The 27,247-nt window shown below is 39.3% G+C and overlaps 1 protein-coding gene across 1 annotated transcript in view; it reads left to right on the forward strand.

Moving 5' to 3' along the window:
- MYOM1 (myomesin 1) overlaps positions 1–27,247 on the forward strand; it is a 75,026-nt gene that overhangs the window by 44,357 nt on the left and 3,422 nt on the right. Inside the window, exons 20-38 of the mRNA XM_061356393.1 lie at positions 113–239; positions 977–1,161; positions 2,515–2,629; positions 5,828–5,984; positions 6,955–7,061; positions 7,183–7,227; positions 10,897–11,033; positions 11,868–12,012; positions 12,627–12,686; positions 12,933–13,000; positions 13,556–13,669; positions 14,333–14,420; positions 15,132–15,170; positions 15,264–15,369; positions 17,129–17,292; positions 18,683–18,719; positions 19,042–19,064; positions 20,676–20,731; positions 25,852–26,067. Of these exons, the coding sequence (XP_061212377.1) occupies positions 113–239; positions 977–1,161; positions 2,515–2,629; positions 5,828–5,984; positions 6,955–7,061; positions 7,183–7,227; positions 10,897–11,033; positions 11,868–12,012; positions 12,627–12,686; positions 12,933–13,000; positions 13,556–13,669; positions 14,333–14,420; positions 15,132–15,170; positions 15,264–15,369; positions 17,129–17,292; positions 18,683–18,719; positions 19,042–19,064; positions 20,676–20,731; positions 25,852–26,067 (1,989 nt within the window). The remainder of the gene's footprint in view (positions 1–112; positions 240–976; positions 1,162–2,514; positions 2,630–5,827; positions 5,985–6,954; positions 7,062–7,182; positions 7,228–10,896; positions 11,034–11,867; positions 12,013–12,626; positions 12,687–12,932; positions 13,001–13,555; positions 13,670–14,332; positions 14,421–15,131; positions 15,171–15,263; positions 15,370–17,128; positions 17,293–18,682; positions 18,720–19,041; positions 19,065–20,675; positions 20,732–25,851; positions 26,068–27,247) is intronic.

The raw sequence follows: 27,247 nt of genomic DNA on the forward strand, positions 1-27,247 counted from the left end.
CCTTATTATGATGTAAATAATGCTTTTATCTCTTCGTGCACACAACACATGTTTATGTGTTCAATAAAGCCTTAATCCAAAGTTAATAAGTACCATCTTACTAATTATGCAGATTCAAAACCTGAAGGAAAACATGGTGTACCAGTTCCAGGTAGCTGCTGCTAACCTGGCAGGAGTTGGGACGCCTTCCCAACCCAGCCAGCCCTTCAAATGTGAAGAATGGACCATTGCTGTACCTGGTAGGATGCTGAGTGGGAGGTGGAGGTTACTCACTGCCCAGGGGTGCTCTGTAATCAATTATCCATCAAAGTTCTCAACCCCTTCAGTTTCCAGAGGAGTCAAAAGGCACTGAAGTTCATACCCAAGCTTGAGTCTCCATCACTTTGATTTAGTACATTTACAATGGCATATTAAACAACCCCTATGTAATCAGCATTTTACAACAGCTTGTACTTTCATTATCTTTCCTGCTTGGCTTCTGTACTGTGTCTGCCACTTTGCTTCCTATTTTAAATGGTAGACATAAATATCTGTCTAAGATGCAAGGCAGAGAAGAATGAGGTCCTGTAACCCTTGTCTAAATGTATCACATCAAGGACAGATTGTTGGCTTGTTAACACTTGTTGAAATGAATGAAAACAACCTCTATTGACTTCAGTGGACTTTAGAGCAGTCCTTGAAGCAGCACATTAGCTTAATAATTAACTTATTTCCCTGAGTTAGGAGATTATTTGTCAGTTTTGTTTGTTCATGAATATTTGATCAAGATACCAATCTCAGCAAACTGGATTGGTTTTTGGGCTAGTCTTTTAAATAGACATAGGTTGTATTTATATCAGGTCTAGATATGACACTGAGGAGCTGCCGATGTTATGCCAGCTCTGGGTGTACAGCATGTTGTCTAGTTTGGATTCTGAAGTTTTATGCATTAACCACTTTGGGATTTGATACCACAACTCTAATTTTTACCTTTCAGGGCCACCTCATGATGTCACATGCTCAGAAGTTAGACAGGGCTCTTTGGTTTTACTGTGGAAGGAACCAGTTTATACAGGCCGTAGTCCCATAGTTGGTTATTATGTTGATATGAAGGAAACTGAAGCAAAGGAGGATCACTGGAAGAGTGTCAATGAGAAGCCACTTCAAAATAAATACTTGAAGGTAAACAGCTTAATATTCAAATACTGGTATAGCAGTATAACCTTGATGAAGTCAGCCTTCAGTAGCATCATGTTCTGAACATGGTTCCATTTAATGAAATAGTAGGCTATGTTGTATTGAGGATACACACAATGTAATGTCTGTATAGTCAGACAAGACGGTAACTCAGAAGATAAGCTGGTATGACAAACCTAAAAATAAAAGAAAGCACTGCTAAATCCAAATACCATTCTGTAACACAGGAGGCATCCTTAGCATTTTCTGGCTCAAAGGGCAAGATAGATATCACTACACAAAAGCAGATAGCATGAAACTAGATGTTATGATAATGTGGCAGGTGGTTCTTGAGGATACAAAGTACCATCTGCTCATGTTTCACAGCAAGTTAAACACAATCTTTGTGCACTATTATGTCTCAAAATTTTGTGGAATGAGTTCTAAATAAAGGGTCAGCAGTGTTTCAGTTCTAGAGATACACCTGAAGTAGGTTTGCTAGTGATATGCTTTTCAGAATATTTGAAAGACAGCTCACTTTAAACTGTGATACTTTCAGATGTTTTAAAGGAGTATTAACAAGTGCTGTATGATTCCTCAAGTCACTACAATTAAATCTGTACAATTATTGCTCTCCTGTTTCCAAATAAGTACAGCTGGCGTTTATTACTCTGATAATTTCATTTTTAAAGGACAGAATTTACCCACAGTAAAAGACTGTGATGTTTCAGAGGTCGATGTAAATATGTTACAAACATCCTATTCAGTAACAATGCTCCTTTTGCAAAGAAATCATAGAATCGTAGGATGGCTAGAGTTGGAAAGGACCTTAAATATCACATAGTTCCAAGCCTCCTGCCATGGGCAGGGACACCTTCCACTAGACCAGGTTGCTGAAAACCCCATTCAACCTGGCCTTGAACACTGCCATGGACGGGGCAGCCACAACTTCTCTGGGCAACCTGTGCCAGTGCCTCACCACCCTCACAGTAAAGAATTTCTTCCTAATGCCTAATCTAAACCTTCCTTCTTTCAGTTTAAAGCCATTCTTCCTTGTCCTATCACTACATGCCCTCTAGATTTCTTGTAGGCCTCCTTTAGTAATGATGCTGTCTAAATATTAGCTATGCATACACGGAAGGAGCAAGCCATACAGATTAGTCATGTCATTCTGGAACTGAAAAAAAAAAAAAACCAACAAAAAAGGAAGAAATATTTGAAATATTTGTCAACTGTAAAAGAAGCAAAGCAAAAAAGGAAAGGAAATATAATTGTCAAGTATTCAGACTGATCTGTAGTAAGCATGAAATTAAAATCAGTGTTTTGTAACACATGGTGCATGTATATTTGCTCCTCCAGATAGGTGGCCTAAAACAAGGTGTGAGCTATGTGTTTCGTGTGCGGGCAACGAACCAGGCTGGTGTTGGGAAACCATCAGATGTCACAAGTCCGGTTGTAGCTGAAACACGACCAGGTTTGTTAGAAATACTTCCTCTTTTTCATCATGTTTAAACAGGTTCCTGTTTGTGTTTACATACAGCCTGCATGTGAGCAGTCCCACCTCTGTCAAGTCAAACTGTTTTTCTAAGTAGGAAATGTTGTAGGTCATATCTTACTTTCTTGTCTGGTACACTTTCATGTCAGAACAGATTTTCTTACCATAAATACAGCTTCAGGAATATAAAAAAACATAATTAAATTGTAAGATTTGCGTATATCATTTGCATAAGTAGAAGACCCACTAGGATCAGCTCAACCACAAAATAGGACATATGCAGATTTTGCCTATCCTATAGTAAACCTGTTGTTTATGCTTTATTATTTTCCTTTCTTTAACCTAGTAATGTGCCTGAGAAAAGGGTACAAGAAATCACCTTTTTTCCCTTGGCCTTTGAAATAAAGGCTTTAAAACATAATGAAGTCACTTTGGAGACCCCTTTCAGTAGGAATTCAAGTGCAATGGTTTGCTGGAGTCACCCTTGAAGATTGGCTCTGTATCTGCAGATACAGCATCCACAAAAGTAATCTCCTACAACACACTAAGAAAGGACAAAAGACATATTAAAAAAACTATTTTGGAAAGCAGCCTCTTGGTGAGGCTTCTGCCTTTCCCACTCAAAACACCCAAATCTCAAGACCAATCATACAGTTTTATTTTTCAAATTACCACAAGTGTTTTGTTGTTGCCCAATGAATGCTGCCTTTATCACCATTTTGGATAGAGACAAAATATTGTCAGGTGTCTCCAGACAATTCCTGCTGGAATTTTGGTTTTGGCAAATACGTAAAATGTCAAAACAATTGAGATTTCTAATCAGAGAATGTAAGTAAAGATATCCAAATGAAAATATTTGCTTTAATGCAAATCGTACCAATTGTCTGTATGCAGTGAAATGTGTAAATATAATTATGTGATACTTTGCATCCACTTTCTCTTGTTTGAAAACCGCATTTAATTTTTATACTTATCTCCCAAAATTTAGTTAAAAAACATACCCCACCAATCCAGGCTACTTTTGGGCTGTAAATTTGTCTTTAGACAAAAGTACTTTGGAGTGTGTGGACCTCACAGGAAATAGAGTAAACCCAAAAGCAGACTGCAGCTGTTCCCCATTGCTGCCCTTAATCCTTGTGCATCTTGGTGCAAAGCAAAATTAGCTTCTGCTCCTGCATCAGTCACTTGAGAAGGGCTTGAACCTCAGAAATTAGCGAAACCCTGTCCCATTCAACTTTTCTGACTAGCTGCATTCAAAATGGTACCATTAACTAGTGTTTTGAAGCTTTCTGCTTTATCTTCATGTTATCTCTTTCCTTTCAATGCAGTATAACACTCAGGAAAATGGAGATTTTTATATGACATCTAAGTATTTTATTTCTCACAATGACTTTAAGAGAAGCTCTGAATGATATGTTGAAACCTCTGAGCTATCTAGAGGAGGGAAATTAAGACTGCTGCTAGTACAGGGGCCTCTTTGGCTCTACTTTGTAGGATGGGTGGAGAATTCTGGTCAGTAATTTAAAAAGTTTTTTTTACTTATATAAATACTACATATATAAATGTATATAAATATTACAAGTAAACACCTGTAAACATTTCTAGAAATAAATGCAATGCATTGTTATAAAAACGAGAATACTCTAAAACAAATATAATAGATCCTGTCCTTCAAATGAACCTTCTGGCTGTAATTCTTTGCACATTGCATAATCTGCCATCAGAAGATTTCTGTGCTAATGATCTGCAGTCAAGAGATGAATATGCATATAAAAAATTAAATTATAGAAAAATAGTGAATATGCTGCTGCCTGGAAAAATATTTGTGTACCTTAGATTTCATTTATCATATATTGGTACTTAATGTGCTTTCTTACTGTGAGGGCTGGTAAGTAACAGTAACAAAATGGGAATATTAATCTCATTTTCCATTAAATGGTTATGGCAAATTATAAATACTAAGAAAGCTGCATGTACAGAAATTGTCATTACAGGAGCTACTCACAGTGCTGGAGAGGACATTGTATGGTATTAGGATGATGAAACACAGAAATCTGCTTGTATGCTTGAGGCTCATTAAGAACTATGATAAAAATAAAGCATTTAATCTTAATGTCAGGAATAAGGATTTTGTTTTTAAGGTACAATACTTTGTGGAGGAAGTGTGTCATTAGCATTCTAGGCAGCCCAGAACTGTCTTAGGCTAAGTAATATAACATGAGTGTCTTATTCAGATGGGAGACCCAGCTCAGAGCTGTTCAGAAAAGGAGTCTGGATGTTCTCCAGCAGCTCTCAGTGCACAAGCCCTCACTGACATTCTGACAAGTTGTTGAAATGAAAGTTAACACCACAGATGATGAGCTTGCCCAGCTGCCCGAATCCCAGACAAAATTCCCTCAGCTTCACTGGTGTGCAAGGGGGCACGATAAAGGTGCCTTCAGGTTTCTGATCTGGGATTCATCCCCAGAGCCTTTTAAAAGACAAACTGGGTCACTTTATCCAGCTCAAGGACTTCAGGTACTGGCAAAACAGGGTGGGCAACTTAAGTAGCTAATTGCAAATATTCACTGCTTTGTGGGCTCAGGATTAATGCTGCAAACGGTGGCAGGGCCGGATGCCAAGCACTGCAATTAAACCAACCTCCCGGAGTGAAGCCAGTGCTACTGAAAATGTGCCTCTATTGCACAAGTGTTCACTGCTGCGGCAACTCAACTGTTTCCTCTTCTGCCTCCTGAACCTCTTTGAATACCCAGTTGCACACAGTATTCCCTTTAGAGCTCTTATATTCTTAGGGAAAAAGGAATTTATGTGGCATAATGAAAGCTATGACTACCCTTTACCATGGAAAATATTGCTATTTAATATTTCAAACATTTAGTGGATTTAGAGGCTTCCTTTTCTTTTTTTCCCTTCAGTTTTTTACAGAACAAATATCATGACTGTCATGTGTGCTTAGGTTTGCTCAAATAAATCAGTTGATTTACAATGCTGTTTAATCTGTGGATTAGAATAAAAACTGTTCTTGAGAATCCAAGACTGAGAATGCCAAAGTTTGAAGCAATTTATGTGCCAACTAAGAAAATAGCAGGGATCTGCTTAATCCACCCTATAAATGGTATCTATATAAACTTGTCTGCTGGTTTCTCTATCTGGAATTGCCTTGTTCTGCTCTTTCAGGAACCAAGGAAGTAGAAGTTGTTGTTGATGACAATGGAGCCATTTCCTTGAACTTTGAGTGTGATCAGATGTCTCCTAACTCTAAGTTTGTTTGGTCCAAGAATTATGAACCGATTGAGGATGACGCCCGACTGAACATTGATACCAAAGGCGGAAAGTAAGAACCCCTGGGGACAGCAATAGCCTGGTGTTTGAGAGATCTAGACAGAAATCCATCCTTTTGGATGTATGACCTCAGTCAGAGTTACTGAAAGGCTACTTCATGAATATGCTGTTCTCCAGCAAGTCCATATGCAGGCCATTTGGAAATTGCAGCTTGCACAAAACAAGTCAGACTTCCTGCTTAGGCAATTTAGTTATGTTTCAGAATAGGGAGAGAAAATCTGTGCTCTTTCATCTAATAACTTCTCAATCAAGGCAAATTATTATTTCTACTGTTGTTATTTTAATAATACATATTGTTATATTTTAATAATCCTCAAAGGATAAAATTATCTGGCTGCTTGCAAAATGCTTTTGCCATGTAACACTGTTGCAATCTTTGGAGGTGCTGGATTAGGCAGGAGTCTCTTCTGATGGTATTACATGTCCTGATTTGTAAACTTCTATAATGTTTTAGAAGCCTACTCTGTTTCTTTCTGCTTTCAACAGAAAGGAAGAAATGGCAAATGCACAGGTTCACCCTATGAAGTGCCCATGCACTCTTCTAGTTACAGAAATCATAAGAAAAAACCCTGTGGCTCACTCACCACACTCATGGTATTGCATATGAAAACTGAATCAGCCTGTGCTTACAGCATCCTTCCACACTCATCAAAGACTTGACAACATAGAGTCCATAGAATATCTGAAGTTGGGAGAGACCCTTAAGGTTGTTAAGCATGCTTGAGCTAGTTTAAACTAGCTATCTCCAGTGGTTTTGTCACTATGTTAGAGTTGTGCCACCTTCATTTGTACCACATATGATAGGACCTAATCCAGTTTATAATGGCCAGAGCCCCAAGTTTTCCTGTTCAGTCAGAGCAAAAGCTAATACAAGACTATTTTTATCTGGTGTTACATACATAAAGAAGGGGTTTTGTTCAGACTGATCTCATCTCTTTATCAAAATGTTTGTTTTCTTAAAGGTCAAAAGCTACCTTTAAGGATCTTGGAGAAGATGATTTGGGAATTTACTCTTGTGTTGTTACAGACACTGATGGAGTTTCATCAAGCTACACAATTGATGAGGAAGGTAGACACAATGTCTATTAAGCATGCCTGTTTTGCCTTTACATCTGTTTTTCCCTGCTTCTGTGCATCTCAGATGCATGAGGCGTGCACACCTTATATTACTTCTTTTCTGTCTTTTGCAGAAATGAAACGTCTGCTTGCTTTGAGCCATGAACGCAAATTCCCAAGTAAGTGAATCAAATATGTCCATAAGGGAGAGCTTTGCATGCAGTGGGGTATCACAAAGCTCCTGTCACCATCAGGTGGGGAAGTCATTACAGTAATTTCAAGTGAAAGTAGTTTTGCTTTTAAAATCTATTTTCCTTTATTTTTTTCTCTTTTTTTTTTCTTTTTTTCCCAGTACATTTGTATATTGCTGATGTTCTTCTCAACCTGTTGCAGGCTATTGGTCTAGGCATGTAATAAGTCTATATAGCAGCTGCAAAATAAGTATTCCATTGGCTTTGTTTCTTCTACAGAACAGCCTTTTATACTCACTCAGCATACCTAACCTGTTTTGAAAACCAGAAGTTGAAAAATTCTCTTTGCTCCAAATTCAAGGTTAATGCAACTGTAGAAAAGTCAGCTGTAATGATCGATATATATAGAGAGAGAACTTTCCTGTCGAAAATTCATTTCCTCCCTCTTTCCTTAACACTTGACAATACAAACATCATTCCTGCAGCTTGGGATGGTATTTTTGTCAACTCCACAGACCTCCCATACCTTTGTGATATCCTGTGCTATTACTAGCACAATTTGGTTATTTTCACTGCAATGTGAATAATTGGTGAAAAAAAAATAATGGATTGTGTAATGAATTCTATTACACACAATGAGATGAGACCTAAACCTGGTTTCATCTTTTCCCACAATATTCTCTTTTTTTTTTTTTCATTCCAGTCACTAAAATTCTTGTCTATATTTTAACATCTTCAGCTTCGTGCATACACTGTTGACACTTCTGCCAACTCAGCCCATATCGTGCCTCAGTCCAGTCAAAACTTGGCTGAAGAAATGGCCTGTCTTTTTGCCTACATCTCTTTCTCATTTCCTTTCGTGTCTTTTTCATACCAGCTCTACTCCTGTCAACATACTGCATCACCTTTTGACATCTTAATGACAGTCTAAGCATCCCCTTGTTTACTCCTGCTCCTCCTAGTTCTTTCCTCCTAATTATGTCTTCACGCTGGAAGTTAGTCATCACAAAACCTCGCTGCTGTCACATGTCCTTACTTGCCCTGACCCTTCTGAGTGCTATTGCACTAATATAACTAATATAACTATATATAACAAATGTCACAAAATAAGCTCCTCAGGACACAGATGGTGCCTTCTTTTTTTGCATTGTATTAGCTAACAGTACACTTCTAGTTGTGCATAAGCTTTCAGGAGGCACAGGCAGAAAAGGAGATCACTGCAGAATGTACCCTTAAGGAGAAAACTGTCTGACTTGCTTTGGTCACTCCAGGCCCTGTTGACACTAAAAAAAAGAGGTTGAGATTCATTTGGTCATGCCTATGAGGCTAGAAAAATAGTAAGAACCTCCTGTGGATCAACACGAAACCTTAGTTCTATCTCCAGATAATCTATTTGAGGATTACCCAAAACTCTTAAAAAAGAATTAGTTGCTAGGCATTTCTGATTCAAGATGAGCTCTTGCCTGCTGCTTTGTTTGAACTTCTGAACTGCATTAATTGAAACTTCTGCTTAGAAACACCTGCAGCCAGTAACTCTGCAGGAAAATGGGTTGCTTGAACAATGCAGCCTCACAGAACACAGCTACGTATGGGTGTGATAGTCTATTGGTTCTAGGTAAAAACAAACTGTTCCAACTATACAATTTAGTAACTGCCCGAAGACTCTCTATCAAGTGCTCACAGTAGTTTGTGATGCTATACAAACAGGATGTAAAACTTTGTAAGCAAGATGGTTAGGAAATGCCTGAAGAAACTGTCATTTGGTGCTTATAGAAATATTTTAAAATAAGACTTTGTTCATGGAGGACTGTAACACAGATTCATCCTTTGTCTCACTTCATGAGAAGTGATCAGCCTATTCTCCAAAAAGAATCCTTTTGCAACCTTTCAGCCTTTAACAGCTTCTGTGATACCTTCCTTTCTCCCATGTTAGACTGACATTCATAGTTAATTACATGCAAATCAAGTGTGGGTTTAATCTTGCCGTAGAGCTGACAGCGAGACAAAGGCAGTGCAGCCTGATGCCTATTCACATCCTCCCTCTCTTGCTTCCACTGGCTCCTGTAGCATTTCAGTTGTTTTGTTATGACAAATTATGCAAGACCTGAGATTCCTTCTGTTTCTTACAAGCAAAGTGATGCGCTGGGTGAGGAAGCTTCACACAGATCATTTGCAGTGCTGGGGCACACACCTGTGGGCTTGTTCTTTGCCTTGCTCCCTCATGGTAATTCTGTCCCTCCAGGCTCCAGGCTTTCCTCTCTCTGGTTAAGCCCATGTCATTTTCATTATTCTCTTTTCTTTTATTTTCTCTGACTGTCACCTCACCTCCCAGAAGCCTTATTTTCGCCAGAGACAGGTCCTGTGCCACTCAGGCACCAAAAGCACACATGCTGGTGTGCGATGGTGTACATGTGGCAAAGGGATGATCATGCAAGGAAGATATGGGGGACCCTTACCCTCAACTTTGTTTGGCAGTGGGGTGGGATGGCACCTCTGCTCCAGAAGACACCCCAGTTGTTTAGAATGGTGCAAGTAGAAAGATGGTACATCTGTCCCAGTCTTCTCCTGCTGTAGCTGGGCCTTTGCATACACAGAGCTAAAGAAACAACCCTGCCCTGGGATTTGTCTAGAAGGAGGTGTGTCTTTATGCTATCACCAGACTGTATCATCAAGCATTTTGCAATGTGTTTGTACACTGCCCTCAGCTGTTCCATGTTACACCCTAGCAATGCAGACTTTACACTGCTGTGAAAACAGAGACTGGGGGAGAGTTCACTTACAGCATATGTACTCCCCAGAGTATGATTTTTGTTGAGAATCTGAGAATCAACTAAGACAGCTGATGGAAGCTGATTAAATGAACAATATGCCCCAGTATCAGAGTCTAAATGCTTATGCTTCATGTTGCTGATTAAGGTATCTTAACAAGCAGTTAAAGTGAGAGCAAGCTGAGGACTTCTACTAATTAGAACAAGGAAAAATAAAAAAGAATAAGAAATACTAATATTACATATGGTATAGTACTCTTCACATTATTTTGTTTTTCCTGCTAACACAAGGAGTTGGTCTACATGTGGGGGATTCCCATTATTCACAGCTAAACAAAATGTACTGGGGAGACCAAGGGGGTGTTATAATACTTTGTAAATTCTGGAGATGGAATTTGCACTCAGCAAAGGATCAGAGTGCTTACAGAAATCTCCCAATCTGGAGCTCAGCACCTGACTTTCTGATCTGTCTTCATGCTTGGGTTTCTTTTTGTGCTTTTCTTTTTCTGCTGAGTCAGTTCACTGTTCTAGAGTAATACTGTTGGGCAACTCATTAAACACGTATCTGCACCATACAGATGCACATCATGCTGCAGAGATGCTTGCAGTTTAGTTTTGAAATAGCCTTGTATTAAAATGGAGCATAACTCAAATCCTGAACACTTCCAGTCTGTACAGACCTGATTGAATCAAAAGATTAAAACTTGTCTGTCATCCTGTGTCTATGTGGGTGGAAAGGCATTCTGTCTATATGAAAAGCTATCATAAGCTGGTTACCTTGCATGCAGTAATCAGTATGAAAGGAAAAAGTGGCTTTCTGTTTAAAGAAGAAAACAGTTGTTGGGCACAGGCAAAGTTTATGCTTCATTCTTTTGTTTCTTTTTTCTAGCTGTCCCACTTGCCTCTGAGTTGGCAGTGGAAATCTTGGAAAAAGGGGAAGTGAGATTCTGGTTGCAAGCTGAAAAACTGTCTGGCAATGCAAAGGCCAACTTTATATTTAATGATAAGGAGATTTTCAATGGAGAGGTAAGTCTTTTCATTGCTTATATGTGTTTGCATTTTTATAAATACCAATGAGTATTAATGTCTGTCTCCAATATACTTCCAACTTAGTGTTCCACACTAATGCGTTTTCACAAGAAATAGGAGAGCTATGATGCTCTCATTTAGAGCATCATTAGAAAGATTTTGTCCATAGTTCTGAGCTCCAACTGAGTTCTTCTAGATGCAGTTCACAAAGTGGAGTTAAATGATTTCTTATCATTTTTGTGAGTACCACGCATTCTCTTAACTAGTGAGACCCATAGGAGGTGCAGGTAAGCAGTTACTGGTCTGCAAGGAGTCACTGCCCTAGACCAGATTCATTCTACCCTTCATCTATAGCTCTAGAATACCCTTGTGGTTGGTTGTCACTCTCTCTGATGTCTGGAGGAGTTTATTACACCAAGCAAGGATTCCCAAGTCGTTGTTTCCAGCAGCAGGACTTGTTACTCCCAAAGACATGACATGGCAGGTATTTGTTGCAACACTGATACCAGGTAGAAGGCAGAGATGGAGCATTCTACACAAAACCTTATGAAAATACAATCATCCTTAAAGAAAGTGTTATTCTGAAGAGGTTCAAATCTAAGTCTTTCCAATGAAAAAGAGCACAGTAATCACTGTACAACAGGCATGTCACATGCTTGTATAGCATCAGTAAACAGGCTTCACCTTTAACATATTTATTTGGTTGTACGAGAGATAGTGGAAATCTGTAAAAAGAAAATAGAATTTCAACTGAAGACACCATATAACATTTGACAAATATTTGCTGACTCTGATACCCATTGATTGCTTCCTTACTTTCCATTCCTGAAGAAATATAAAATGAAAGTGGACCAGAAGACTGGCCTTGTTGAAATGATTATGGATAAACTTGAGGACAAGGATGAAGGGACTTACACTTTCCAACTGCAGGATGGAAAAGCAACCAATCAATCCAGCCTTGTCCTCATTGGTGATGGTGAGCTAATCTATATTGCACAGTAGGCTGGAAAAATAATACTGAGATTACCTCAGCTGTCATCATTGCTTTCCACTGTTTTCAATACAATAGATGTTCCAGTGTTTTTTCATGTCACAGTACTTGCCTGCCTCATATAGGACAGGGCATATGTGTGAACTTACTTAAATTTTTAAAGTGCTGGGAAGAAGGGGAATTGTTATAAAAATGTAAATATTGCAGACTGTCAGGGTTTGCTTTTCTATGGGTGGAATGAAAATTTCCCCTGTAAGAAGCCCATTCAGTTGCGAACAAGTAGGGTGCACGTTTAGAGCTTGAGCAGCTTGCTAACTTTGCTGGTGTTCATTTGCCTTCCTACCAAGAGCATAAAGTAGCTGTAAGATGGAGGATTATGCTTCATCAGACATGCCACATTAAACTCCTGATGTCTGCAAGCAGCTAGGGAAGTTGAGTTAGCTGCAATCAGCTCCTGACACTGTAAAATGTCCAGTGAAAACTTGACCCTATGGCAGGATCCTTACTGACCTCCAAAGAACAGAGTTGCAGCTGTGTTCAGTACCATACAAATGGCACATGATGGTTAACATTGTATTTCTTACTATTTTAATTCCTAGTATTCAAAAAGCTGCAGGATGAAGCAGATTTCCAGAGAAAAGAGTGGCACAGGAAACAAGGTGATAATATGGATATTTGTATGAATGTCATATGCGTTAGTCTGTTAAGAGTTTGTGTATATTTACATGTTAATTTGAAGTAGATGGTGTTTGTTCTGTTATATGGTTGATTAAGGAGAAATAGGAAAAATAAAACTACATTAAAAGATAACAATATTCTTGTCAAGAAAAACACATTTGTCTTTGGGTTTGTATCATGAATACTATTGATGTGACCTTTAAAAATACATCTGTAATCTTAAACAGGTCCTCATTTTGTGGATAAACTGGGATGGGAAGTTACTGATGACTGTAACGTGATGTTGAAATGTAAGGTAAGGGACAAAGAAAACATTGAGTACAATGTTCAAAGCACTTTGACCAAACGCTACTTAGATGGTGAAGGTGGGAAGGGACACGCCCTTTGCTTTTATACCAATATGCCCAATGGTACAGAGCCTCTGAGGACTAATCACACTGGGGTGACTGCTCACTGTGTGTAACAAAACACCTTGAAAAATAGCTTGCACTTTTTTCTTCAAGCCTGTCAGCCACTCACCCAGGAAAAGGCATCTGAATAAGAACGACAAGTCTTTGTAAACCCTGGGAATTTCTCTTTTTTGGCTGCTTTATGTGTGTATAAATCCCCTGGGCAGGATCCACTGGTTCCCTGGGCTCCTTGAAGCTGTTAGCAGTCCTTTTCTTTCTCTTTTCATCCCTGCTGTTTTTTTCCTTTTGCAGCCCTCATTTTAAAATGGAGGCCTGCAATAACTCATTGCTATCAAGTTGTAAAGCTTGCTGTTCTGAGAGACTTGAAGAGGCTAACCCATGCAACACTAAGTTCCCCTATTCAAAAAGAATAATTACAATGTAGTTTTCACCCATCTTAGGTGGCTAACATTAAGAAGGAAACACACATCCTATGGTACAAAGATGACAGAGAGATAATGGTAGATGAAGAACATGATTTTAAGGATGGAGTGTGTACTCTGCTGATATCAGAGGTGAGTGACTGTCCTTGTTAGCCCTCAGCTGAATTTAGTGTTATGAATTCAGATGTATGATATGATCTAATCTGGTATTTTAGCAAAACAATCAAAAAAGGAAGTGGGTTTTAAAAATGGAAAAACAAGACGTCTGTGTTTTAGTTAAAGCAAATGTCTATAACTGCTCGCTCGGATTTTCAGGAAATGATGACAGAGGAGATAATAAGCTTGTCACTTCCTCTGCATGTCAGTTTAACAGCAGAATGAGGCCATATTTATGTTTCAAACGGCATTTGGAAAGCACTTGTCTCTCAGGCTTTCAGAGGGCCACCCTCTTGGAGTCACCAGAGAGGTCTGGTCCATATCCAGCCTTGCTGCAGACTCCTGGGGAATGAACTGCATTCACCTCTTCATCTCTTCACTCTTGGTTCTTTGGCTGTGGAAGAGGGGAAGAGTCAGGGCACCCTGGGGCTGGGGGCTTCCCTGTGGCTGTAGGCCAGGACCCCCAACCAAAGCCTATCCCACCACCCCAGCCAGGAGCAGGGCAGCTGAGGGCACTAGGCAGCCCTAGGCATCAGACACCTCCCTGGGGACAGGGATGAGACATCAGCTGGGTTCTGAATTCTAAATTTTTCTACAGTAGCTGTTCTGAAAACTGGTTTTATTGTTATAATATTGCAGTTTTCTAGGAAAGATGCTGGCACTTACGAAGTCATACTGAAGGATGACAGAGGAAAGGACTCCAGCCAGCTAAAGCTAAAGGACACAGGTCAGAGCCACTTTCTTTATGCTACCAGTCACACCAGCTGACAGCCTGACTGCTTGCCTACAAGTGGGTTCAGGGTAATACAGGCAACTGCATGTGTCACCCTCCTGTGGCTTTGCTCCTTCTGTGTACAAAATCATCCCATTAGAAAAAATGAGATTTTTCAGTTCAAAGAATGTTTTAATACAGCTTATTGTATCTGGATTCTGTACAGTGATAACAGGCTTCCTCAGGGGGCCATCAGTAATGTAAGTCTACAAGTATAAAAAGAAGCTATAGAACCAGGAAATTTAAGATTATTTCACTTTTTTATTATGTTTTGCCGTTCATTTATTTAGGGGCCTTTCCACTCATTGTGATTACTATGTTTTTAAAATTTCACTTAGATTTCTCAGCAAGTGGAAACAAACCCTGCCCATTAGAATGTACATAGATGGGTTGGCATTCCAACTGAACAGTGTCATTTACCAAAAAAAAATAGAATAGTACAGTTTTGTTCAGCTGCAGCAGTAATCATCGAGGCTGCAGTTAAATGAAGTCTGGAAATTATGGAATAACAGGCTGTATTTTTGCATCACACAGATTTTTAATATGCTTTTGATTTTTTTTTCAAATCTACTGGGGGAGAATATTTCAGAGCCTGTACTTGTCCTTTTATTGACTGTGCTTGAGTTGCAGACACAGAGTCTTAGTCTCTGGGTTTTATTTCCACAGCTTTTGCAGATCTGATGAATGAAGTATGCAGAAGGATTGGTAAGCACTTAATTCTCTTTTCCAATGAATGACTCATTGTGACACACAATGAGTGGTTGCATGGCTGCATAAAACCATGTGCTCTTCTTTCAGCTTTATCTGCAACAGACCTGAAAATCCAGAGCACAGCTGAGGGTATCAGGCTGTACTCCTATGTTACTCATTATGTGGATGATCTGAGAGTAGGCTGGGTGCACAAGTAAGTACACAAAACTTGGCAAAAGTCAGTGCTATTTTGTTTTGGTAGACTCAGGGGGAAAAAATGGATATATGAAGGAGACCTTTTTCATGAGTCCTTCTCTCATATGAGTTAGTTTCAATGAATTACATCCACGTGAAACCAGTACAAGAGTCAGGCACTAGTGGTAAATGGGCCTCCTGTTGTTTTCCCCACGAGACAGATAGTCCCATGCATTGGGATGCTCTCAGGGCTGTGTTGCTTCACAGCACTTCCCACCTCAGGGATGGGAGCTAAGTCTTTTCCTGAATCAGTTTTAAGGAATGATGCAAACGTAACCTGAGAGACTGATGAGCTTTAAAAGGCCAGCACCATACTTTCAGAGATACCTAGCTTGGAGGTCTGCTTGTCTAGAAGCCACAATTCACAGGAACTGGGACAAGTGGGCACATCCTCTTAATGCATGGGTTCACATTTAGGAGGCAAAGCAAGTTCCACTGTGTGCCTGGGGCAGTAAAATCCAGACAGCCCCTCCTGTGAGCACTATGGACCTAACCAAGACAGACAGAACTGAGATTTTAAAGAAGAATTTGAATGCCCAGCTCTCCATAAAATTAATGGGAGTTGCATATCCGGATCCAGGAGACAGATTTGAATTCTCAGCCAGCACAAACAATGTGCACTGGAAAACCCAAAGAAGTAAACAGCTTAGATTGCTTCAAATATATTATTACTATTCTTGCTGTTTCACTTCCTGAGGACATGGTAGTAGTTAGTCTTTAGGATGGAATGTGAATTACTGATCTCTCAATAAAATGAGGCCCAGCATAGCCAGAATCTGCTGTTGCAGGCTGTCTATAATTATTTACACTGATGCTAACCAGCAACCCTGTCAGAGAAATGAAAGCAGTTTGAGGTTTTCCTGATTCTTGGCACCCATTTGGGCCTAGTATCATCAGGAGTCCTAAGTGTTTCAAAACTATAAATGAATATAAAATATTCTGTGTTTTTCCCCTCTCTCTTAAATGTATTCTTCTTTCTCTATCTGACTTCTCTATTTAATTTTCAGAAACTAATTTCATCTTGAAGCACATCAAATTAATCTAGCAAAAAAAGTTCTTTGTGCTTCCAGTATTCTTGAAATTATGAATTTAAAGATCAAAAGAAAATAAGTGGCTTATTTGACAAACTTCTTTTGCTTCCTCCAGGGCAATTAACTGCTGAGAAATTAATTCATTAACTGCTAGGAAGCTGAGAAATTGATACATTTTGTAGAAGAAGATGCATGTAGGTCAAAGTAAGTTTAACTGTAAATGCCAAAGCCTAGCAGACCGTCAGAAAACATTCCAACTGGACAAACACCATTTTTGACAGAAGTGTGTTTTTTTGTAGGTACAGCCCTATAGAGTTTTGTTTTGCCTAAACAGAAATAAACCTATGCTAAAAAAGAGAACTTGAATGTTTGAGGGTGTATGAATTACCCTTCAGAGAAATGGCTTTTAAAGCTGTATAACTCTTTTACAGCTCAGGTCATAGAGTAAGATGCATAACCATTCTGCAGGCTTTGAGGAAAGCTAGACCTTGAACAGGGAAGGACTGCCATATCAATTACGTCCATTTGGCCCACAGCTTTAGCAAGAATTTCAATTCAGAAGTTTCAGAATATGGTGGCATACTATAGCAGCTTGGAAATCTGCAGATGTACTCAGTGACTCAACATGAGCAAACGCCTTTTATACTCCAGTAAAACAAAAGGGTAACATTGTTCTGTATTTTTCAGTGATACCCAGATTAAGTTTACAGACCGAGTGAAGACTGGTGTCACCGGGGAGCAGATCTGGTTGCAGATCAGTGAGCCAACTCCACAGGATAAAGGCAAATACACAATGGAGCTCTTTGACGGTGAAACAGTACACAGAAAGACGGTGGATCTTTCTGGACAAGGTAGGCCATTCCACCTGCTAACATCATCTGTATGTGGGCATTAAGCTGTGGTAGGGTAGGAGCATCTACAGCAGGATCTTGCTACAGACCTGTTACCCTTTGGGTTGTAGGGTCTGTGTGCACACCTAGAGCCTGGCAGTGTTTGTGGGGACAGTGCAATTTGCTTTCCCCAACCTGTGTTCTCAGATCATAAATTATGAAGGGCTTTTTCCTGTTCCAAATACCCAGTTACAGTTTGCCTACTCAGATGTCAGCCCAGCTTCTGAGCTATCTTACAAAATCCCTTCTCTTACTGGCATTGATTGGCAGCTTTAAGTACAAGTTGTAGCACTGAATGCCTTCTGTATCTCTCCCTTCCAAGTAATATTTGGAGGAGGAATTGAAGAACAAGTTTGTTCTGTTACTTTGCTACTGTTATTTCTTTGATGGATATAATGAGGCTCCTTATAATTCAGAGATGTCAAGACCTTTCATCATCTTGATGAAGGACTCTTAGAGGAACAACTAAAATTATTTGGATTGATTGTTGGAAGCTTTTACTCTGAGAGACATCTCAGATCCTAAGGAATAGATTAACTCCTTCCAAACTGCTGAGTTTCCATTCCCAGTCATTCCCAGCCCTAAAGCTTCACTTAGGGTCTGCAAGCTCTGTGTAAGGGCAATAACCTTATAATCTTCCCCATGTTGCTTCTTCTGTACTCTATCTCCACTTTCTGAGAAAAGAGACAACTTGCTCCCTTTCAAGTGGGAGAGGCTGACCTCTCCAATGATGGTAGCTTAGCCTGAATTAACAAAGGAAACAACAGTTTGCTGTTTGATGGCCATCAGTGTGACACTTCAGAGCAGATGGGAAAAAGAGGTAGCTTGTATTCATTAAGCCAGTGTTCTCTGAAGTGGGGTAAGTGCAAGATGATCTTCTGGGGTGCAGGAAGAAAATATGAGAACTTCGGTAGTACATCTACATAATTTATAGATCAATATACATATATTGGGGATGCATACTCAAAAAAGTGTTAGATATGGGTGTACAATCAAAAAAGTTTGGGAGACCACTGCTATAAGCTATTATTTAGGTGAATTGTGGGTTTCTTTCTCTCTTTTGTGAAATTACTTCAGCCTATTTCTCTCCTGCTATTTCTTTGTCTTAAAGCTTGACTTTTAGAAGAAAAAGAAAGTGTTTATGCATTCATATGTATATATAATAGCTGCCTTATACAAGATAGCCTTTATTAGTTGAATAGCATTTTAAGGCTTATACAATTCATATGCATCCATCCATAATATATCTTTAATGATGTCACATTTTAATTTTTTTTCTACATTTTTAATTGAAACTGGTGATGATTTATCTCTGAATCTACCTTTAAACTCAACTTTTCTCTTTACAAAGCATTTGATGATGCCTTTGCTGAGTTCCAGTCACTGAAGTAAGTATTATGCCATCTAAATATGGTAATGGTAGCCATAAAATAGTAACGGTATTTGTTTGGTTTGTGCTGGAGCTAACTATATCCTATGAAACAAATATTAGTCCTACAGAAGCCTGTAGGAGTTTTGCATGTGATTTCTTTGCTGTAACTGTTATGTAACAGGTAATGAAAAAAAACCCAAAAAAAAGCAGTATTGCCAAATGATGAGAGAGATTTCCCTTAACAGATTAAAGGCAGTTAAAAGAAAAGCTATTTTTAAATCACTCTAAGTAAACTTTAACTGAAATTGAACTTTCCTTTTTGTTTCTGTCAACTCTAGGCAAGCCTTAATTGCAGAGAAAAGTAAGTGCACCTTCTTTGACAATGTTTGCCATAAACTGTTTATGAAGATTTTCTTCCTCTCCAGGAAGGATGTGTGTTGGGAAAGAGAGGGCATGTATACATGCATATGTGCGTGTGCTCATCCTAAAATGAGATTGACCTTATACCAAGGAGAAACAAGGAGAGCAACCTTTTAGTCATTTAATATTGGTGCAAATCGTAGCTCATCACATTATAATTATAGGTTATGTTGATTTTTCCCATCTAAGCTCCTGTTCTTTTTACCAGTTAACTTGCTCTAAAAATTAGCTTTGTTGCTGATATCTCTCATACATGTCCTCTGCATAAAAGTCACTTTGTTTACAAAGGTGAAGGAAATAACTTGGCTAGTTTTGAACTATCTAAAATGTCAAGGGACAGAAATGGGTAAGAAAACAGCAGTAGCTTTTGCATAACACAGATGCCTAAACACAGATCCCTGAATCTCCTCATACTTCTCCCTGTGTGTCAATTCCAATATAGCTATTAAAACAAATGTAGGTATTAATTACTTAAGGAGTAAATAATCAGAAATCAACTTGAATTAAGCTCAATATTCTCCCTATTTACAGAAAAATACATAGAAAAAAATCTAAGACATCAGAGAATTCTCCCACTGCAGGTGATCTTCAAACATGTATAAAAACTGGACTTTGAAAAGTTATTGGAGAAAAATGTGTAGAGAGATCTGAGCTAATTCATCCTGGATATATCCTCCACATAGAGCAGGGCTTGGCTATATACAGTGATCCCTACATGTCCCAGCTGAGACAGTGCAAAGGGATCAGTAATAGCCCTGCCCTGGACATTTCCTTTCTAACCCTGGACCATTTATAAGGGGTTGGCATGTTAAGTGACATAACACAGTCCCATTTCTCATCTCATAAGGTGGCTATCTCTGTGCTCCAGAGCACATCTTTTACAGAATACATTAGAAAGGAACATTCTGTATAGTCATTTCCTTCCTCTGTCAGGCTCCACCAAGGCATATAATGAACAAAATCCATATTCCAGAATAAGTGCGCCAAAGCCTGCATATGATCAGCTTATTTGTATTTGTGTAAGATTCGTATGGGACTCTGAGCTTAAAACTAGGGCAGATATCAACCTCATTTACACACAGATATGGACAAAGTGGTGGAATTTCACTGTTGTCACCAAGACTGAAGTCTGTCTTTGCATTTAGATTTAAAACCTCATCTGAACCACTCCATTAAGTCTCATTCATTTCCTTTTGGAAACGACATTTTTAGTTTATGACTCAAAAAATTTAGATTACCAGATCTCAAAAATTCAGATGTCTTTTGTGCAATCAGAAGTAACATTGAATTGATAGCAAATTCTGCATGACACATGTTCTTTAGTCCCCCTTTGTAAAGTGACTGACACCAGCTATTAACACATCTTTTGCTGTGATTTCAACTTTTTCTTAAGTCCAAATGGTGTGTGCTAAGAATGCTGAATAGTTATCTGCTAGTAGGCACATTAGAGACAAGATGCACATAAATAAGATAAAAGGAAAAAAATAGAGGGAAACAGAATCTGGAACATAGCTGATTTTGAGACACTAAAGAAAATTACGTTTATTTCCAGATCGCGCAAGGGTCGTCGGAGGTTTGCCTGATGTTGTCACCATTCAGGAGGGCAAGGTACAGTAAATTAACTGAAGCTTTACACAACAGGCTTGAATGCCTTTCAATAATGGGAAAATATTAACTTTTTTTTTTCTTTAAAATCTGCTACATTATTCATCACCGGCCTTCTGTACATAATTCAACAGCCTTGCACAGATGGGTTTATGTATTCAGGGCAGTGTCTTTTCTTAAGCATTAGATAAAAGTGAGAAGACAATGTGAGTTGAGACTAAAACTCCTTATATAACCAGCTCTTTAAAAATTCATGCACAGGTTTCACAGTTAGGTTTTCTTTTATAACAGGGCACCAGGGAAGCTTAATTCCTTTTCCTACCAGATAGCTAGTTATCCTGTGTCTTTTGCAGTCAACTTTCTTGCAATGTGGCAAGATAATTACACCTCTCAAGGCTGGCTTTTAAACTGTGTAAAAATAGTAAACCAACTATTAGTAATAAATCAACTCTCTTGCCCAGACAAAAGGAGAGAGTTTCCTCTATTTCATGAGGGTAAATGAGAAGGAAATCAAAAGAAGTCACTGGTGTTACACTTGGTTATATTAACAGAGTTTAGCTGAAAGATTATTGTGAGGCACTCCCAGAGGAACATAGCTACATTGGTGCTTGAGCACAGAACAGATGACCCAGAAAGTCAGTTCTCAATCTCACAACCTTTTCCCAGCACACTGATTCTCCAAGCTGCTACTTAATAGTAGTGAGACCAAGAAGTGCTGGCTCTTCACTTCCCTCTACCACTAGCCAGTTCCTCTTTACAGTATGTGTGAACATTAAAATAGGGCACATGAATGTCATTGAAAACCTGTAACATGACAACTACAGTAAGGCAGGTTCCTGATGTTTCTGGCTTTGTCTGGCAACAAGTCATCTTGGTTAAAAGTATTTGATTACAAGTTGAGCAGTGTTAAGAATCTAGAAGTTTGGCCTGAATCACTTAACAATGTGAGATGTATCATGGCCAACAGGCAGTAGGCTGCAGCAGTTCTGGGAAAATTAAGTATGTTGGTATTACAAAATGAAATAACATTTGATTAAACCTTTTATTAAGGGATTTAGCAGTTTGGGAAATGCTGTAGAAGTAAGAAGGACTCATGAGTATTATAGCTGCAGGTAGAAGACACAAAGAAACAGAATGAACTTGCAGATTCTCATCTAATAGTGCTCATGCTTGGAGCGCTAATTGTGCTCACACTTGGAGATGAGACTCTTATATTGCTTTGGCAGGGGATAAATTTGGGTAGTTATTATCAGTTTTAAGCTTTCTGCCAAAAGAGAGTTGATATGAAGTTGAGTATGGGGTCACAAAAGCAAAATGTGAACTGTTTATAAAAAGAGAGTTTGTAAAAACTTAACTGTGGAATGTTACCCAGGCATACATTGTCCTTCACAGCAAGAACATTTGTAATGTTTGAACAAAAAAACTGAAAAACTCTGAGAACTCAAGACAAATATCCTTGACCTTATGTTTCTGGATTGAGTAGATAATCATTTTGATAATCAGAGTAGGACAGAGAATGATCAGGGAAAACAGTGTTGTTTTGGCTGGTGTTGGCTCATCTTCTATTGCTTGCAAATATGCTGGATAGAGGGGAATGCAGTTCTCTGTTGTGTAATGCATGCAAATTGCACAGTCATCAAGGATTTTGAAAAAGGAAGAAATGAGGTAGCAGTGGACTGTCAGTTGCAAGCTCTGATTCTGAGTACGAGTGCAGCCATAATTACAGAGTTGTATGAAAAGACTGGTATCCCTAGATTGAACTTCCAAGCATATGCATATCTCAAACTTAACACTGTGACTGTGATGCTATTTATTATCTTTCTGCATGTGAGTCGAAGGATACGTGTGAGAACGAACGAACCAGTGTTTACCCAGTGTTAATCAAACAGTGTTCCAGATGGCCTAAGAAGCTTCCACTGATAGACATAAATGCTCTTCAGCAGTGTGGTATATTTGGAAAAGGCTAAGTGTCAGCTCATATTAGGAATTTGACCTGATAGAGAATACTACCATAAGTTTTGTGTACAGCCAGCCAAATTAACCAAAGTGGCTCTTTTTATGAAGGCCTGTGAGTAAAGGGGTTTTGTTTTTAAAAGGCAAGGCTAAGGATTCTGACAGGCACTTTTAGACCTACAGGCAATATCTTATACCCTTCTGTCCACAAACTCCCCATTCTACTTTACTGCCAGCGGTAAGTGCATTCTCAGGTAGGCTGGAAGAAGGGAGCAGGCTCCCCTGATTGAGCTGCTTCAATTCACTCACTGGAATCTGTCATGGTTTAACCTTAGCTGGCAACTAAGCCCCACACAGCCACTTACTTACTCCCCTCCTCCTGTGGGTTGGGAGACAGATCAACAGAGTAAAAGTGAGAAAACTCATGGGTTGAGATACACACAGTTTAACAGGTAGAGCAAAAGCTGCACATACAAGTAAAGCAAAACAAGGAATTCATTCACCACTTCCCATGGTCAGGCAGGTGTTCAGTCATCTCCAGGAGAGCAGGGCTGCATCACACATAATGGTTACTTGGGAAGACAAATGACAGCACTCCAAACACCACCCCCATTCTTTCTTCTTCTCTGAGCTCTATATGCTGAGCATGAGGCCATATGATATGGGATATCCTGTGGTCAGTTGGGGTCAGGTGTCCTGGCTGTGTCCCCCTCCCAGCTTCTTGTGCCCCCAGTCTGCTCGCTGGTGGGGTGGTGTCAGGAGCAGAAAAGGCCTTGACTCTGTGTAAGTGCTGCTCAGCAACAATAAAAACATCTCTGTATTATCAATATTGTTTGCAGCATGACTCCAAAACATAACCCCATACCAGCTACTGTGAAGAAAATCTAACTCTATTCCAGCCAAAATCAGCACATATCTTAGCACAAACGGCCCATGTGAGTTTGTGCTAATATTCAAGAGGAATGGCGATACATGAAATACAATGATACACTTCCCTCTGCCTTCCCTCTGTATTACTCATGATAATCTGCAGTGAAAGGCAGAAAAGGTAGTGGGGGGCACAAAGAGTTGCAGTTGCTGGTTTCTCCAAGGGCACATGCCTCAGCAACCCAGGTCCGGACTTGCTGTGGGAACTCCTGTGTGGAGCTCTGAAACACTAAGACCTATCTCAAAGACATGGGGTTTTCTCACCCAGCATTTTTCAGGTACATCAGACTTCCTCAAAGATTTCATCACTAACCACAGCGACTTGACAGGTTTCCAGCAATTTTTCCCACCCCCTACCCCAGACGACCGTTAGAGCCAGACAAGTACCGGAAAAAGGGGATTATCTTGAAGAGGAGAGGTGCCTCTTCCCTCAGGAAGTACAGGGCACACTTTTTTAGAGGATAGGGATATCAGGTTGAATGCAGCATTATAATCAGTAATATATGAGTAATATGAGTAATAAAGATATACATGAGCAAAGACAATATCCTGCCCAAAGATGAGAAAATCTGAAACAGATAGGAGCAGACACAGTGGGCAATCACTTCTTGGCTAAGGTTCCATAATTATAGGTTTACCTTCCAGAAAACCAAAGACTTCACCATCTACATAGTGAATGATAAGATACATCTCTGCACATTAGTAGATGGTAAATAAATAGTAAGAGCCGGGAACATCAAGAGGAGCACTGATGTCAAACAGGAGCTACTGGTGCAAAGTTAAGCAAAATGCAGCTATTTTAAGGGATAATTTAGAAGAATAGTCACCACTGCTGCTTGAATCTCTTTGAATTAAGGAGTACTGACACCACTTCAAACACCCAAGGCTTGAATGACGCCACCAACAATGTTGTCTGGAAATGGACATCAGCTCATTAGCACCTTGGAGTGGCAGCTGGGGCCACTCAGTGGTAATCTTTTGCCTGCTAGAGAAGCAGAAGACAATAAAAACATACTAAGCACCTGAAGGGGCCAATATGCAATGCCTGGCTGAAGCTGAGGTCATGTTTGTATCCAGTGATAAGGAAGAGGAGGAAATGTATAACCTCATTTTCCCCTTGTTTTTCAAAAAGATGAACTGATACGGCAATCCAAACCACATTCACATTCACATCAGAGGGGTTTGAGAGGAGGCAGTCAACAGCCTCACATGGTCACCATCTGTAGGTGCTGCAGGAAATCAGATAGAGGCCATTTCCACCCTGCCGTAACCACCTTTCACTTGGACTCTGCCTTTTCTTTGTTACCAAGAATTACGTGTTATTGATGGAGGAAAAACATGCAGGATTTATTTGATTTTTATTTTGTTCTCAGAGGTACAAAAATCTTTCTTTTTACAGAGGTATTCATTTTTTCTATCTGCTAGTTTCAGCAGCCTCCTAGATGTCTCTCTTCTGTCCCATCTTCCTCCATCACACTATCAGATAAGAGGCAGAGAGGTGAAGGGCAGGTAGTCTGTTCAATAGATTTCTCGTAGTAGATATTATGATGACAGCCTATAAGGGCCAACAAAATGAAGATACTTCCTTCAGTCTGATGGGACTGAATCCAGTCCTTTGGAACATTAAAGGGAAATACTTACGTGAACACCAAAGAAAGGGTAAAGCCTGTATTGATTTCCATTAAGAACAGTTTTACAGGACTGCATAAAACAATTCAAGTCTGTTGGAAGAGCTGTCAGGGCACAGCTTAAGAAGTTTCTAAATTAAACAATATAGTCCAGGAACACTTTGTTCTTAGTTATTTAAAAAGGCAGGCACACTTTCTTCACTTCTGGGGTAAACACATAGTGAGCATAACATGAAATACATTTATGTTAAGTTGAATGATGGTTCACGATGGTTCCTCAGATTCTTATTTCAGCTCTAACATGCAAAATGCTGACAACATCTAATTTTACATTAAGCAGTATGCATGGAAAAAGCTCTGATGATGATTATGACAGCAAAGAAGAAGGCCCATGAAATATTTAAAGGTTTTAATGGAGTTTATGAATTAACTGAGTTCCCCACTTTCGTTTATGATACAGAAGACTGACAAAAATTATTGATTACTGATGATAATATGCATCTGTTTACTAAGAGCAGAAAGCTAAGTGGGGAGTTGGAACATTTGGAGAGTCAGGTATCAAAAATCACAGCAGATATTTGACTGACTTACAATCATTTTGTACTTCTTCTATAGGCACTTAATCTTTCTTGCACTGTCTGGGGAGATCCTACCCCAGAGGTGTCATGGCTGAAGAACGAAAAATCATTTGTATCAGATGCTAATTGCGTCCTGAAATTTGAAGCTGGAAAAAACGTCAGCTTTACCATCTCCAGTGTGTCTACACTCGACTCTGGGAAATACTCCATTGTGGTGAAGAACAAGTATGGCACAGAGATCAGCGACGTCACAGTAAGTGTGTACATACCTGAGGAAGAGAGACGGTCTGAGGAAGAGAAAGAAGAAAAGAAAACAAAAGCATGAATTTAAGACTAGAAAACAGAAGTCTGGGGGAGATTTTGGATGATAGGGTGTCATAATCTGTGTGTGTAAATGGCTTTCTGCTTTGGCAGGCAGGCTTCAATTATTCCATTCACTTCACTTTTGTTTCTAACATGCTTAATTGTGCCAGGAAAAACAGGGCCTTACCTTAATATTTTCTTACTGCTAACTTCACTGAACCTAACTGTGGCATCTTCAGTCAGGCCAAATGCATGCTGGCTGTACACACAGGTCTACCATTTGACCCTCTTACTGAAGCATTTGACCCTACAACAAAAATGGAAAGGGTGAAGAATAGTTTTAATGGAGGCAACTGATGAGGTAGATGGAAAGATAAAAAATGATTGAGGCATTTTTGAGCAGAAGTTTAGATTTGTTAACATTGGTAAAGTAGCATAGATGGAATGCATTAGAGAATTAAATCATGGAGAACCTAGTGCTGGTTTTTGTCTACATGAAGGCCCCTTTGTATTGCTGTGTTAATTTACAGAGGCCTTAGTATGGGTGTCATTTACATCCATAAATATTGTTTAATCTGCCCATTTGGGGTAAAAGTACTGTAACATAAATAAAAATTATACTTAGGAGGCCAGAATATTAATGTGTGTGTGTGTCTGCAAAAATGTATGAACTCTCCTCTGTGTTCACAAATAAACTGAATTCACTTCTTTCCTTCCATCACAAGCTTGTTTCACTGTGTCTTGTTTTACTAGTCACGGTTCTGGTAGTTCTGCACAATATTTTAGTGTCTTTATGCTTTCACCACTGTAATTAGCTCTAGCTTCCCTGTAGATCACTGCTAATCTTCACTTCACTGCTCACGACAAAACCCACAATGGCAGCTCTTCACACCTCTCTGTCTAGACTTTCACTATGTAATGTCTCAGCAAGGGATTTTTGCATCTTTAGACACAGCAATAGTCTCACCCGATCCAGTTCATTCATTCAGTTCATTCACTTCATGCTCATGAATTTTTATTGAAGGGTGCTAGGTAAGTATTTTGTTAGACTGCGACCTCAGTTAAGATAATCCAAACTTAACACTGGAGATCAGAAATAACACATTTTGTCAAGATGTTTTAAAGCTACA

The sequence above is a fragment of the Neopsephotus bourkii genome, unplaced genomic scaffold (genome assembly GCF_033783945.1).
Source record: "Neopsephotus bourkii isolate Nb327-2 ecotype Australia unplaced genomic scaffold, CSIRO-AGI_Nbou_v1 NB_846, whole genome shotgun sequence".
In the NCBI taxonomy this organism is placed as follows: domain Eukaryota; kingdom Metazoa; phylum Chordata; class Aves; order Psittaciformes; family Psittacidae; genus Neopsephotus; species Neopsephotus bourkii.